The sequence below is a fragment of the Micropterus dolomieu genome, linkage group LG23, assembly GCF_021292245.1.
Source record: "Micropterus dolomieu isolate WLL.071019.BEF.003 ecotype Adirondacks linkage group LG23, ASM2129224v1, whole genome shotgun sequence".
Classification (NCBI taxonomy): domain Eukaryota; kingdom Metazoa; phylum Chordata; class Actinopteri; order Centrarchiformes; family Centrarchidae; genus Micropterus; species Micropterus dolomieu.
The window spans coordinates 10,608,682-10,625,162 of NC_060172.1; the positions used below are offsets into that span (position 1 = coordinate 10,608,682).

At 38.4% G+C, this 16,481-nt stretch overlaps 1 protein-coding gene across 5 annotated transcripts in view; it reads left to right on the forward strand.

Annotated features, from left to right (window-relative positions):
- gria4b (glutamate receptor, ionotropic, AMPA 4b) overlaps nt 1–16,481 on the forward strand; it is a 134,749-nt gene that overhangs the window by 93,720 nt on the left and 24,548 nt on the right. For 4 of the 5 annotated variants that reach the window (XM_046039786.1, XM_046039787.1, XM_046039784.1 and 1 more), the window contains exons 9-11: nt 1,643–1,753; nt 10,352–10,558; nt 14,646–15,019. In XM_046039786.1, coding sequence (XP_045895742.1) covers nt 1,643–1,753; nt 10,352–10,558; nt 14,646–15,019 — 692 coding nt within the window. Of the gene's footprint in view, nt 1–1,642; nt 1,754–3,048; nt 3,151–10,351; nt 10,559–14,645; nt 15,020–16,481 lie in introns of those variants that run through there. The other variant, XM_046039788.1, reaches the window with a different exon arrangement.

Here is a 16,481-nt window from a genome sequence, read left to right on the forward strand (position 1 = left end):
TGATAGAGAGAGGATGAAATAGAGAGCAATCAAGGTAGAGGGGAGGAGGAGGGAGGTCAGGAAGCAGAGAGGAGTTCCCATCAATCAAAAGCTGCTTTGGCCTGCCGTCCTGCGTACAGCGAGGGTCCTGTCAGGACACTGTGTGTGTGTGTGTGTGTGTGTGTGTGTGTGTCACAGCCTCTCTCTTACATTTTCCTTGTCCCTCAATCATCCTGATGCCCCAGCACACAGGAGGTATAAGCCAAACACAGCTCTTCGTTCCCTATGGCTTCCCACCAACAGTGGGAAACCTAAAGCCAGCTGGCTCGCTCAGCGTCTCCACTCTCACTAACTTATAGCTGCTTATGGTTGCCGTCAAAGCCTCTGTCTATTATAAGATCAATACATCAGTTTGATGTATTGATTGATGTATTGGTTTGCAAATATTGCCATTTAATGAAAAATCGCATTTCGACCAAGTAGTGCTATGTACTTCCTCTCGACGTTCCTTACACAAAGGATGTTAATATCGTGACCACAACATATCATGTCTGTCAGTTCCAGTCAGTCAGTTCGACCCTGAAGGACTTCTGGAAGATGACAGTAATGTCAGCTGAACATGAAACAGCTTTTGACAAAAAGAAACAGCACAACATCTATCTTGAAATAATCTTGAATGAGAGCGTTTTTGCAGAGGCTGGGCAATTATTCAATAATACCACTTGTCTTTAAACAGCAGATGTGATGATTCTTTGATTTATATACGTTCTGTACATTTATTTTCTTACTAAAATATGAAATAAACATAAATAAAAACGAATGAAATAAACATCCAAAATATTATGACTTATTTCCTGATAACATTACACCTGTGAAAATATCATTTGTTCTTACTGTGCATTCATACCACACCGTATTCTTTGCTCGCATTTTCTGAACTTACCAGGTAGTTTAACCTCCTTCCCCAAGCTCTTTCTCCAAGCAATGTCCAGTTTTTTATATAAATATAGTAGTACCACGGAGCTCTGGGTGCCCACTGATGCTAACAACAACAGTGGAAGGTGGAAACACTCTGCCTGGTCCTCTCCAAACAACAACATACGGACAATCTCAATGCTAATAGTCTATCGCAACACGACTTTGTCGCTCTAGTTAAAAAACTTCAACTTGCACAAATCCCTTCACGTCGCGTGTCCTTACCGTCCGACAGGAAATCGCGTCTCTCCACCATCGATGCATTGACTTTGTATGTAAACGCTCGCTTTGCATTTGGTCTGAAAGCAGCATTTTAATATGATGCATTTTTCTCATAACATCACAATTTTATTCTTGTATTTGTTTTCATAGATATGTCTTAATTTTTTTTTTTTTACTAATTAAAAAAATAAATCTTAAAATATTACAATATTGACCTTGGGAACTGGATAATCTCATCTCAAAAGGCCAGTTACTAGATTTTTGTTGGTTTTCATGCGGTTGAAAACCAACAAAAATCTAGTAATCATGGTCTTCATCAGCAAATAGAGGTCGTTCGGGTGGCAACAAGTAGATTTATAGATAGATAGATTGATGCTATACAATTATAGTCCATTTACCGTAATATACAGTATATTGGCACGTAGACATGAATACATAACAATCTCATATTTTGTTTTCCCTGCAGATCGGCTACTGGAATGATGCAGACAAACTGGTGCTGATCCAGGACTCTCCACTGCTTCCAAATGACACTTCTGGCATGGAGAATCGCACTGTTGTAGTTACTACCATCATGGTAAGAGACTGCTGGCATGTGCTCGCCAACACACACTCACGCATGCAGTCATATGCTTAGCAATTTGTAATGCCAGGAGACTTTATTATCTAGTACTGCTGCAGACAATTTTGAACATAACACTTACAGGCTATGCAGCGTCAGGAGCCTGAGGTTCAGTGGCTACACACCATACATCCTATCTCCAACATCAAAGCCTGACATTAAAGTGTGGTGGTCAGCTCCACTGTTATCCTTTACCACCTTTCCCTTGTAAAGCACCTTACTTTTTCTAAGGCACTTTATAAGTTTTACTACAGTTCTCTCTGTATTTGCACTGTTAACTGCTATTCTTGATGAACCTTGCATTCTTGGGTAATTTTTCTTCTCTCATTCTGTATTCTATGATTGATGCAGACATAATGTAGACATACTGTATGTGCAGAATCTACAATAGAGTTTGATTTTTTTTTATTTTTTTTTTATCTATGTAGAACATCCTAAGTAGTAAAGTTTTGTTGGCAGCCCTTTTAGAGCAAAGAGTAAGGGCTTCTCTGCCACTTTGCACAGACACTCAGCATTCTCACTGGGAGAAATCCATCATACAAAAGGTAGAGATACCAATTATCCACAAATAGAATCCTCAATAGACCAATATACAGGAGCGGCAGATTTGTGGTGTAACAAAAAAATCTCTATTTATGTAGCCAAAACATATCATCACACAAAACTCCTCAACATCAAACTTATTATATCCCAGGATTTATAGTAAAAGCATCCAGTGGGGGACTGATGATTTGCAAGAATGCATATTCCCATGTAATGCTTAGATTTTGTGTACTATGACTGACCAGAGTTTAGGGATCACACATGCTTTGTTACCGCGTTAGAACACTATCAGTAAATAAAGGGGCTGTCTTTTTATTACTACAATAGAAACTCAATAAACCATCATAAAACTGAAGAATCAACTACTGCCACTTAGATTCTCTTTTATTGCACCAATAAAGATTTCAAAAAGCAGTTAAACAGCTCCACAACCAGCTGCCGTTACTGAGGTTTTTGTTCTTATTGTACAGATAAATGACTTCATAAAAGAGTTCCATACAGCTTCAAAAGCAATCAAAGCATTTTACACATGATTGAAATGAATGGCCTTTGCATGGCATGTTAATCTCTGGCTGTAGCAATGACTCTGAAATGGCTGACTAGAGTAAAAGCAGCCAGATGTTGAGCGTACATGTAGCAGCTGAGTGGAGGAGGGAAGACGGTGGGAATGGAGAGTCACAGCTCAGCACAATCCTCCCTCTTTTCAGCCCCTGATGAGGAACCCCATTTTAAGAAACTGAGCCCCAGTTGGACGCAAGCAGGATTTGAAAGCCCTTAATGGCAGAGTGATGGACACAACAACCCGAGCCAAAATGAAGCCCTAAAGACACTGGGCGAGAGGAGAGACACAGCACCTATGTTAATGGACACCCTGTTCAGAAAACTGAACAAGAAATGGAGCCACTCAGACCCGTAATGGAGCCCCTCGAGAGGAAAATGAAATGCAAATGGAGGGAAAAAGTCTCTTTTAAGGACGGTGCTTGTGGATGGACACCCATTGAGGCTAAAATGGGTCCCCAGCTCCAAACAGCACAGTGTCTGTTTACTAGCATAAACAAGCTCCCACTACACCTGTTTTTGTGTTAGATTCATACATTGTCATGCCCGGTGTGTTTGTGTGGCCAATCACAGCTTGAATCCCAGCCTAGTTTGAATTTGTAATTTTTGCTAAACTCTATGGACCCTGAACTATAAAGTGAGGCGGTACCAGAATGAATATATATAATGTCTTCTCTGACTACCTGCTCTACCCTACAGTGTATTACACATTCAGAGGGTTTCCTGTAAGCTTTAAAACAGCTTAGAAAGACTAATGCTCTCATAATCATCCTAGTTCATATCCATCACGCTTTTATGCAGCATGATATTATAGTTATACTGTGATGGCTGCCTTTCACTCTCACTTTTAATGTTCATAAGAATAATCTTTGTTTAGCATAAAATTAATGAAGTGTTTCAGTTTTATATTTCATCAAGGCTGCCTCCATGTCTTAGGAACTTCATGTAACATGGAGTAGTTATAAAGGAACAGTTCAGCATTTGTGAAAATATGCTTTTTTTGTCATCCAACATAGGCCAGTTGCTCTCTGGTTACAGTGTATAGATCCGTCTTGGCACTGTATGCACAGCAGTGAAATGACAATCAATTTTGTCATCTGACTGTAGATTTAAACTTTAATGAACATTGTGACGCTTTTGTACTAGAAGTGGTGATGAAATTATTGATTTTTATTTCACGTTTATGCAAACATAAGTTCTACGTTTAACCTCAGACTGGATCCAAGGTACATCTGGGACCAGGACAATGTGTTTGGTTGCTCAGAATGGTGTCCAGAGCTTCAAACTACTCCATAGTTTTTTACTGTGCCCCACAGAGTGCATTGTGATCTTTTTCTATATGTTGTTTAGTCTTCTTTCGACTTGCACTGTTTATCTATGTGTTGGATCAGAAATTCTGCCAGTGCTTTTGTTGTAGTCATCCTTGTTTTGATGCAATGACACACTAAAGTTCTGCACTGGCTTAAAACCGAGACCCGAACACGGTCTAAACCCGGGACTTACAGACCAGCCTGGTACTGCCAAATTTGAGAAGTAAACCTAACCCAACACTATATTTTTGTAATTTCATAGACAAAATTATGTCTTCTGCCTTGCTAGTTAGTAGATAAGTTTATAGATAGAGTGACATTGGCTATGCTCTCTTCCCACTTCCCAGTGGGCGTTGCATATCTACTTACATCACGACACACATCATCACACATATGATTGGCAGAGTCAGAAACAGAAAGAGAGAGGGGGGGGTTAGGTTGCTAAAGTCTGCGGCACATCTGCTTGATCAGTTACAGCAGCACAAGCAGCAACTCCTGGACGTTCCTGGAACTTGCAATTTAGTTCCATGAACTCGTCCCCAAAATCGGCAGAGAAGAAAACAAAAGCAGAACCTGTGACAATAGATAGACATTACATCTTGTTTCAATTTGTTTGATTTGTTCCTGCTTTGAATATTGGTTACAAGTGTTTTTCCAGTCTTTGACTCATCCCTCATTTCAGTCTGGTATGCCAAGCTGTAATGGGCTTAATGCTGCCCCCTGTGGCTACTCAAACAACTGTTGGCAAGACCCACAATTGTTTGTTAAGGGCAGCAATAAAAACATGTTATGTTGGGTAAACTCGTCCACCTTCGTTAAAAAGCAGCACACAGCTGCTTTTATATAGTAGACAGTCCAAAACAGGCCTTGTAAGCTAGTAGTCAGATTGTAGCTGCTGCTGCTTGTTAGCACTCTGAATGTTGCATTGCTAGAAGCTGATATTGACTTTTATTTTGAACATCATGGGTAGCTAAGATAATGAAGTTTTTGAATAAGATAAGACTGTGTCAGAACCCTACATGTGTTAGCAAATCCATTTGATTATGAGTAGATCTGCAATCACATTGTAATCTTCTTTTGTCTGGTCTATTTGATTTATAGTTAATATAGCTATTATTTGTCTTTAACACAAGGCGTTAACAGAGCTCTATAAAGACTCAGGCCATAGCTGCCTGGAGGTTGCTGCTTCAACGCTGAAGCTCCCAAAGACAAGGACAAAGTTTGACTGTCATCTTAATGGCAGGACAAGGCTAAAAGCTTTGATGAAGTGTGTCTTGGCTTTAAATTTCTCCATTGCAATTTAAACCTGCCACCCTATCAATCAGCCAGATGGTAGAAGTACAGGCAACGTCCTGTTATAATTATATTTTTGTTTAGCCTTTGTTCAAGGAATGTGTGTGGATTTTGTGGACCAAGATGATGCAACTACATAAATGTTTTGAGAGCATAGTGGGACACCTTGCGTCTTAAGTAGCATGTACAAATGATTACCTTCAGGACCGAACAAAAATCACTAGTGGTCCATATATTGTATTCTCTTGTCCACCTCTGTGACTAACATCCTCTAAGTTATGGACTGTTTTAAGACATTTTTTGGCATCTAACTTTATGTCAAACTATTTCTTCTTTGCACCAAAGCTTTACAAAGACACTGTGTTGCAAGGTGTAATGATAGTTTTTCAGCCCCCCTAATAGCACCACTGACACTACTAAATATGTTATGTTGTATGCTGATCCAAGGTTTTCTTTTTCCTCTTGGGTAACATTTTTATTTATGAAAATTTACCACAAATGGAGCTGAACAGGTAGCCTTGTGTCAAACTGTGGCAGTATTGTCGAATTACACCATTCATCATGTTGAAACGAATGAATTTACAAAACATTTTTGCAGTTAAGAGGGTTTGCTAAATCTGACTTGTAACCCTTGTTTCAGTTAACCTGATGAAAAATAAGTAATAGGGTTTTAGTGTAAGAAAACAAAATGCAGTTTCAATCTTGTATTCTGCTTTTTATGTTCATTTTTATTGCTGCCAGTAGTAAGCAGTGACTGCTGCAAGTGTACAGGTGTTATATGAGGTCAAGGCTCAGCTATAACAATATTGGCATTCATTAAAGCACCAAGGTGATCTAAAACCCTTGGCCCACCGCAACAGCCTGTCGAGTGCACTTCATGTGAAAAAAGCACAGTGGACATTTGTAAATATTTTCTATATTGTGCTTTAATTGTGCTGCCCCTTTTCAATGTCATACAACCGCATTAAATCAAATAAAAATGTGATTAGTGCCTTAAGTGGCTACTGATGACCGAGACCCAGAAATGAGTCACTTACTGGGAAGCGTTACTGTGTATTTGCTGCATAAAATGTTTTTGTTGTCAAGTCATTGTACAATATGAATCATAATTTCTGCTGCTTATTATTCCTCATATTTAACCAGAGTGTGCCACAGATTGTTTATCTTACAAAAAACTCAAAGGCAAAACCAAACTGGCAGATTTTAGCACCACAGTCTAACAATTCTGATGTGTGTGCACCCTGATATTCATATATATGGATTTGTGACATGAAGTTGGCCCTGTAGTGTGTGTGTACTTTTAATAGCATGTTAATTAGTCTCATTAGGCAGTGAGTGAATCAGTGTGGCTGGGATTATTGACCAGCCTGTCAACCATGCTGGCCTTTGCTGTGAAGACCTCTGAAGCACTGCTCTCTTCTCATGCCAGAAACACTGACTGCATCCTTTATCTCTGCCGCTCCCTCTGCTCCTCTGGCTGCCAGCACTGCCATACACCCTGATATCATAAATCATGTGGATTAGGGATGTTGTCCCTCTGATACACATCCAAAATATCTGCAAAGATCAACTTGTAAATTAAGTCTTCATTATTAAAAATGGTTAAGATTTATTAAGAGTATCATGAATTCCGTTTTTTAGTAGAAGAAAGCATGGTATTGCTTTACTTGAAGTGGTGCCAGAGTCATTACAATAGATGTATACAAACATATACAAATTGATGAATAGTTGGAGGCGAGCAGCATGTTGCCTGCAGACCACTGTGAATGCTCCTTCTTCGTCCATTCCCCCGGAGTATTTAAAACAGACCAACTGTCAAAAAAAATGCCAAAATTATCCATGTATTGTTTTGTAGACAGGTATTAGTTGAATAATCAGCGCTAACTACGGTGCTGATACTGGTCCTGTCACTCCTTCAAAATAAAAGCCCCCATAAGTTTCAGTACTTGAATGCTTTTAATGTGAAGCAGAGGCAGGAGGCAAAGTCTGATACACTGTTAGCAGAGCGAAAATAAACAGTGAGGCTAATATCAATCGGATAAAATTACAAACAGTAAGGCTGTGTAGGTTATCTCTTGCTGGTAGGTAGGACATTTGAACCCTGTGAGGGAATGGTGGACTCTGACAATAAAATGACAACTACTTCATAGAGGTCATTATAGAATGTAAATAATTGACTGGCTAGCGATAAAATATGCCTAAAAATGGGGTTTTATTTCATGCAAATTTTGACATAACTTGAAAGAAAATTCTGAAGTTAAAGGAAAGCAAAAACCTTCAGGGACCCCAAAGGCACCAGTTTTACTGTGTGGCAATTTGAATAGTTTAGTATAGTAAGTTTAAATACTTAATAAAGCAGAGTGTAATTTTTTCCTGTTCCATAATCTAGCTTCAAACCTTTATTATTTTAGTTTATGTTGTGCTTACGTGCTGCATATTCCTAAATAAATTTTACACAAACTATCTCATACACAGATAGCGTATGGCAGGATTGTGCTCTAGGATGTTTGCTGTTTGGTTTCTGAAGAAAAATACAATCAATCTGCCATGTGAAGTGAAGTCTGCTTTATGACAGGTTACATAGCTCCAGGAACCCATAGCAGGTTAATCTGTCATGGCTTTTAAGCATTTTGATTGTATTGCTTTTTTTATTATGATAAGAGTTCGCATTTACTACACTGTACAAAGTACAGAATGATACTGGATACAGTATATTTTATAGTTAATTGGAAAATGTTAATCTTTGTATGACAATTTTGTAATCAGCTTGTCAAATTATTAATTTATAAATTATTATTATTAATTCACTTGATGCTTCATGATGCATTATAACCCACTTGAAGGGAAAAATGTTTTTGTGTTGTGTAAATTCTGCAAGGACTGAGCTTAAATACCACTGTAAAATTACTACAATTACTATATTATAATTTTTTGTGCAAGAGCTATTGTGAAACATATATTTCAGATCCCAAATGTCTTATTTTGACAAGAAGCTGCTAAATTGTGAAATCATTGTGTTGTACATTAACATTTTGTTGCGCTGCAGGCTCACCCGAGCATTTGCATTCTCCCCCCATTGGAGTCTTTGGTTACATTGCTTTGGCCCGGGGCAATGTCAAGCAAATGCATCTCAGGAATAAATTGCTCCCGTTCTCAATATGCAATAGGCTACCTTCTATGACAGAAGTAATTTGTTTGGAAGTATAAGCGCAGAAACTAGACGAGGTTTACATTTAGATCACTTTCTTAGCAACAGCAAATCCAATGATCTATAACCTACTGCTGGTTACAGTTTTAGACTGATGTAGCCACCCCTGATTACTTTAAGTGTTCAAGTCGAGTCAGGCTTGTTTTAGGTATTAAGTCATTCAGTCTGACTGCAGCTCATTTCTCACTTCCCTTCGGCTTTATGTCGGCCTCCATTCCTGCTTAGTCATACTTTCCTCCCTTCTCTTTGAGTCTCTGTGTATCATGCATCCACATTAACACTTTGATGATTTTTCTTCTCCTTCCTGCCTAAACTCCAGTCTGTGCTGTGTATATACAGCATGAGACTGTCATCATTACACATGCATCCCTTCCTGTTGTTCACTAAATTGTCTTAAGCAGAGGATCAAGGGATCAAGTCAGTTTAAAGTCATTACATTTGAAGCTGCACTATGTATTTTTTACTTTGATACACTCGAGTGGTAGTGGAAAATACATAAATTTTTTGAAGTTGCGAAATCGGAGAATTTGTTTCGTAGTCCAGGGTTCCAGAAGTAAAAGTCTTGTTCATTTTCTGCAGATAATATTAGGTGACTGAACAGTTGGAGTACTTCCACAACTTGGATGGGCATGAAATTCTCCAGGTTGAATCATCAGCGCGAAAGATGAACAACTGTCTCTGAAAACTGTTTTTTTTTTTAATTAAATGACAAAGATACATGCAGGTTTACATAGAAAACCAAGGAGGGAAGTTACTATGACTCCCGAGGTGCATCGCCGTAACGAACATCCAATCAGTTTTTGTTTCAATTTTGATCGAATTTGGCAAGTAAGGCCCCGTGTTTTGTTTTCAACCTCAACAACAAACCTATCACATCATGATACAGTCCATATTCTCAGAATAGTATATGAATGAAGACTGTGCTATACTCCAGATTAGAGACCTTTAATTTAGGTAACTAGCTGCATCATGTCAGTCAGCGATGATGCCAAACTTTTTTTTCTTTATTTTTCTATAAAATCTTGCCTGGTGCAGTTTTAAATGTTACTATTTTGATTGCTTTATGAAAAATCAAATGTTTTCATGTTAATTACTAAAGAAAATCCATTTCATAAACTGACTGAATTGAAACTGAAGGTACCCTAAAGAGTTTTCTTGTAAATAAACAAATTTATCAGTGTTTCTCACCAAAATACATTGTGTGTCTCCTTGAGGTCTAACAAAAATGTCAAATGCATTTCCTGCCTTATAAAATATTTAAAGCCTACTGTAAATTGTTTACATTCATGTTTGCCTGCTAGCAATCTTCTTCCGCATTTGTTGTCTGTGTCAAAGGGTTTTACTGCCACCAAATTTCGATCAATGAAATAGCATGAAACCATCAGCAAGAATGTATATTGCATCTCCTGCATGCTTGCGCGTTAGATACAAACAAAACTGGGGCCCACTCATCAAAACACTGCTCCTTAGCATTTCTAGTGGTTGAAAACTTCCTGGGGTACCTTTACCTTTGTCAACAATTGTTGTTGTGTTGTTTACCTTTGTCTGTTGCTGTGTGTCGATGAACCATTGTGCGAGCCCCCATGTCTGTGTGTTTGTCTGTCTGACGGTTTGGTTCACTGGTTATGGTCCCTTGTGTAGGAGGGTCCCTATGTGATGCTTAAGAAGAACTGGGAGATGTACGAGGGCAACGACCAGTACGAGGGCTACTGTGTGGACCTGGCCTCGGAGATCGCCAAACACATCGGCATCAAGTACAAAATCTCCATCGTTCCCGATGGAAAGTATGGCGCGAGGGACCCAGAGACGAAGATCTGGAATGGCATGGTCGGGGAGCTGGTGTACGGGGTAAGAACTTTTATTTCCATAATTTAAAAAACAGGATGCTTCTTCTCCCAGCTTTTCATCTAAGCTGATTCTTCTCATTCAAACTTTAATTGTATGCTGTCAGTGAGATTTATGATGGTATTTAGAGACAAAACTGTGTCTTCTTCAAATCTGTTACTAACAATATATTTGTACAGCAGCTTGGCTTTTGACAGAGAAATTGGTTTTCAGCTTTCTTAAAACTGAAAATGGCCAGAAATTAGTCATCAGAGTCAACTGCATGAGAATATATTCATCATTTGTTATCCCGATGACCTTGTAATGATCACAATAAAGTCATAAAAATGTGGACTTAATATACGTATATCTGTGCTTGTTAAAATTTCATCATCAAATTCCTAAATAAAAAGCATTAATAGCAAATAAATAGCAGAGTAATGGCGTCTCAAATAATAGCATTAGCCAGCACGAATGCTAACAAAAACATAGCTCACATGGTAAATTAAGCTTAATGTACATTTTCATAGAACTAATTCCATCAGTACAACAACCAACTCATGTCATACTCACAAATCTGCTTATCTTAGTTTCTGTTATCAACAACCAAATTGTTTTCATTCATTTTTAATCATTTCTTAAAATAGCATTTGCATTTTTTGATCTCTGCTTAGCTGATGTCAGTAAAACTCAACACTTGCTACAGATGATTCAAATTAAAAGCTTATTGTGAAACATCCTTGCAGTAAGAATGCAAAAATGGAAGCAGCTAGAAATAATGAGTGAAGAAAAAACTGTCACAGCAACAAAGTGGTGAGTATGATATGACTGTTGAAGTAGTGGTGAGGGGAAAAACATAATATAGTGTCCGGAAAAGACAACAGGTATACATGAAAGAAGTGTTCATCAGTTTGCATCAACAGCAAATGAAAATGGAAACAGATCAGGGAGACATCTTAATAAAATATGACTATATACAGTAAGTATGTCTTGTTATGTGTGCAGGATATATATTTTATTGAAGCTCTCTGTACTAACAGTTTATTGATCTACAGATTCTGTACATTGTTGCTGTTGCTGAGATAATTAAACCCATCTGAAATGAAATTGTAAACAGGCTTGAATTCTCTGGTGGTATTAATGTTGCGAGAAGAGGAGAATTAGTGGAGCATTAGAGCTGAGCTTTTGGAGGGGTTAAAGAGGAAATGTGGAGGTGTGGAGCTTGTTAAAGGTGATTTGATTTGCTGGTGAAGTGTCTTTCTGCTGCTGACCTTGCAGTCGAATCAAAGTGGATGCAAGCCTATGGTATGGGATGATGAGTGGGGTGTTTGTGATCTTGTATGTGAATGTTTTTGAGGACAAAAACAGCCTAGAATGGAGGATAGAAAGATCAAAAAACATTCAAAGTGAAGATTATGTCTCACTGAATTGAAATTGAATTTAGGTTCAGTTAAGGTTTGATTAACAATCCAGACACACCGATGGAGACCATAGAACAATAGTTGTTTAATCTTTATCTAGTTTTTAAGTTTACTTTTCCCAGAAAACATTCTCTACTATGCAGGAAATGATGGGTTTTCTGTTCACATTAGTAGCAATTTGTTTAAAACAGAAACCGCAGTTTATTCTAGCCCTTTTGCAATGAGCTAAGTGGCATTTTCACAAAGTGTTTGTCTTACCAGCGCCTCTTTGGTACTGCAGTGACTCACTATGAAGTCGACTGCAGTGAATGCGAGGAGAGGCACAGTTCGGGATGTGTCAGGACTGATAAAGCAGAATACTGCACTTTCTGGTGTAAAGACTAACCAGGTTGGTCAAAAGCACAGGAATAAAAAGTGCAGCTGTGTTCTCTGCTATTTTCATCTCTTTAACAAGCACTGTGGGTCAAACCCCATCCTGTCCAAAAGCTTTGCTTTGAATGGAAGACATGTTGGGCAAAATTTCATAATTAATAGTTAAATCCCCTGACAGGAAAAAATGTCCTTCATACGGTAAAGTTGTCATCTGACAGCTTTTTACTGAAACCCTGTCAGTCCCAGACCAGAAGTTGTGTTTTTGACTACTTCCATTTATCTACCTCTCAAAGTCCCTTATTAGCTTCAAATATGAATATATCGCACATTTTCTTTTTCAGGGTAACCAGGGTTATTAAAGAAACAGTTTATGTGAATAGATTCAGTCAAGACCCAGATCCAGAAAAATCTAGTAAGAAAATGCATTAGAAATTCTAAAGCTTCAAATATAATTGCTTATTACGGAACAGTAATCCAAGCAACAAATGCATCATTGTAATCTGTGGGTTCTTTATGTACCTGGAACTAAAGGCTTTACAACTTCATCATAGACAATAAATGACATGGATAAACTAATGGATAAATTAACTTTTACTAACTTAACTTTTATTGTGAGTGATAACATTAATCTCTGATCAGAGAAATTACAGTTTCATTTGGTCATATCCTGTCAAAAAATGTTGTAGAAAGCTCACTAGATCCTTAATATTTAGGAAGGCTTCACATTAAACCCTGTATATCCTAAATTCACCTGTGATAACCCCTCAAACATTTTCTTACGTATTATTAGGTTTAGGCTACTTAAACACTGTCATGCTTTAGTAAGGGCAACATGTGAAATAAGTGGCGGCAAAAAATTGCAGGTTAGATTAAAAAGATATTTCCCCATTATGTTGATAACATAATCTTAAAGGCATTATGTGTCAAGGTAACCATACCACTGTCGATCACTTACTTTCTTTACGATATTTCAATCCTCAGAGCTTCATCTGGTAAAGTTAATTTAGACAAACAGCAGCTGTGCCATATACATAGCCTATTAAAACAAACAGGCACCCCCTAATTGGCATTTTTATTATGGGCTATCACCAGTTATCAATGGTGTGCAGGATTTATTTGTTCTTTTCTAGTCATAGTTTTCATCTGATGCAGATGTCTATGATAATTTTGTAGTAATTATTATATGCAAGATAAACTAAAATATTCCACATCATAACTTAATGGTATATGTGTGCTGGAAAGAAATAGCAATGCTAGTGGAAGGCCCTCACAAGCATAGTAATACCGTAGTAGTATGTATATGAGTTTGTGCATTTGAAAATATACTCTGTGCACCAGTGTGAATAGCCAGTATTGCACTATTGAGTGTGTGATTGGGGGCATAGGGGAAGCTGGTAGCTTTTTCTACAGCGTTCATGGCAACGTCTGAGGACATGGAAGCTGTCAGCATTTTCCAGTCTAAGACTTTGCTTAGAGACCATTCATTTCTTCCCGGTTCTCCCTGAAAAGCCTCACGTTACCACAAAAGCCCTGCCTCCTTTTAACCTGCCATGTATTTTAGCACACACTAAATGCCCTGAGGCTGTCATCTTAGTGCATTTTGCTGAGGATGAAAGAACTTAAATCTCTTTCATTTTCTTTCCCTCATCCCTGTTTTCTCCTTTCCTACCTCCTTAAGATGGTCGTAATGAAACTTTAAATTCTTGCTGATATTAAGCCCTTTGCTCCCAAGCCAGGCAGACAAGGTCACGAGTGTTGCTAAATCACTAACTGTAATCTGGTTTGTGGATTTTCAGCAAGCTAGTGAGCACTTCCACAGCTGCAGACCTCAGAGGTGGCTGTATCCCATTTTTGCCTTCCTGTGCTGTAAGCATATATTTCTGACACATTATTTTATCCTCTTTGCTGATTCTCCCGGAGTCCCAGCTAAGCCTCTCAGCTTTAGAGAGGGGTTCAGAATTTCATTTTCAATTTTCTTTCTTTCTCCCTCTGTCTTAACTTGATCACTCTGAGATGTATTCAGCCGCCGTCTAAACTTGATCGGTCTGAGATTTGTTCAGTCAAGGGAGAAATTCAGATAAAATGACATGAGCTGAGGAGAAAAGAAATGGGGTAATTGTTGTTGTGTTGTTTACTGATGGCTGGCTGGCTGATGTCATATCTGTGACTAAGTGATGTTTGATTGTTGCATGGCCCAGTTCAGAGAGATGATCCACCATTTGCATTTGTTTATCTGTCATCATTTGGATTTAGAGTTGCACTCCGAGAGGCTCATTCAGATGACTAATCAAATTCCCTTTTTATCCAAATCCCTACAGAAAGCGGAAATCGCTGTGGCCCCTTTGACTATCACGTTGGTCCGGGAGGAGGTGATCGACTTCTCCAAGCCTTTCATGTCGCTGGGCATTTCCATCATGATCAAAAAACCCCAAAAATCCAAACCAGGGGTGTTCTCCTTCCTGGACCCGTTGGCCTACGAGATCTGGATGTGCATCGTGTTCGCCTATATCGGCGTGAGCGTGGTGCTCTTCCTGGTCAGCCGCTTCAGCCCGTATGAATGGCACACCGAGGAGCCCGAAGAGGGTACCGACGGTCAGCCAAGCGACCAGCCCCCCAATGAGTTTGGTATCTTCAACTCCCTCTGGTTTTCCCTAGGCGCCTTCATGCAGCAAGGCTGTGACATCTCCCCCAGGTAAGACAAACTATGTTTGCTGCAAAGTCTAACTTATTAGTTTTTTGTCCTCAAGTAGGGACACATTACATGACTTTTATGGCAATAATAATTACTATGTACCATCATGTCCGATTGGATTGTGTCCGTGTTAGTATGGACCATAGACTGTAAATTAAGATAGATGACAACTGTCTTTACTTCCTCCCGCTGTTTTAGGGGTGAATAATTGCGAATTGTAATTTGGCTGATATTGCGATTTCTGATATTGAAGGAATGATAATTTTTACGTAAAAATATTCATTTTCCTTAAAAAACATATTTAAATTATTGTGGTGTGATTTCCGCAACAATCCATACCAAACAAAAATGTTTTCTTAAGTCTGTAGAAAATGGTGTGTAGGTCAGGACATCTCTGCAGCACCACAGTATTTAATTTATTGGTATTTTGACACACAAAATTGCAGTAGACCATGTTACAATTTTCGATAAGATTTCAATTAATTGTGTATACTTACAAAATATTCCGGATATGAGCGCTGCAATCTTGCGCTGGTGATGTCATTTGCAGACTGCGCACTAGTGATCAGCTCAATTGCAAGCAAGACTCAGCTGTCATTATGTGAAACCCTTTTTATAGTGCCAAATAACTAATTAAATCCAAAAAATGTACACGCACTTCATGAGAAGAACTACCTAAAATGACAGAAACAATCTTTGGGAAAAATGTATTTGGCATTTACTGTGCGTAGCCACCAGAACGAGATTTCTTGGCTTTACTTTTGGGTGGCCGTCATGTCGTCCATCTTTATTTACAGTCTATGGAGTACTAAAATCCTTTGCCTGCCAATCTAGTTAATACCTTCATCAGTATTTCAAACATGTTGGATTGACACAAGCTTGTGACTGTGACAAGCAATAGCCTGTAACAGTGAAAAAGAGCAAATAACCAAATCAGTATGCTAAATCTTGACGTTGTTAATCATGTTGAAAAGTAATTAACACTAAAAACCAGTAGTCACTAGTTTCCAAATTCAGCTAATCTGTGCAACAGCAGATGGAAAATTATCTGTTTGATTTGTATTATTTTCCCATTCCTAACAGCTGTGTAGTGTGTCCTTAGCTTGAGTCGCAGCTGACATTCACATTCAAGCTGCAGCTTCCATCATAAACCATGAAAATATTTGAATACTCCCAATTCTTGCACGTTGTGACTTTTGTTATTGACTCAAAGGTGGATTGTTGTTGGCACTTAACGATGTGAAAACCTCATAATTTATTATTAATTTAAGTGTTGACTTAAATTAAAATTCTGAATTATGTAATTCTGTGCTGGTTAAGAAGATAATATGACCCCAAAGATGGAAAAAAAATGCATTGTGGTTGAAGGAATAGCTCAAGCTTATTTGCTTTCTTTTTGTGTGATGGAAAGATTGATATTTATCTCATGTCTGTGTGGTAAGTGCAGAGTTGCAGTCCGTAC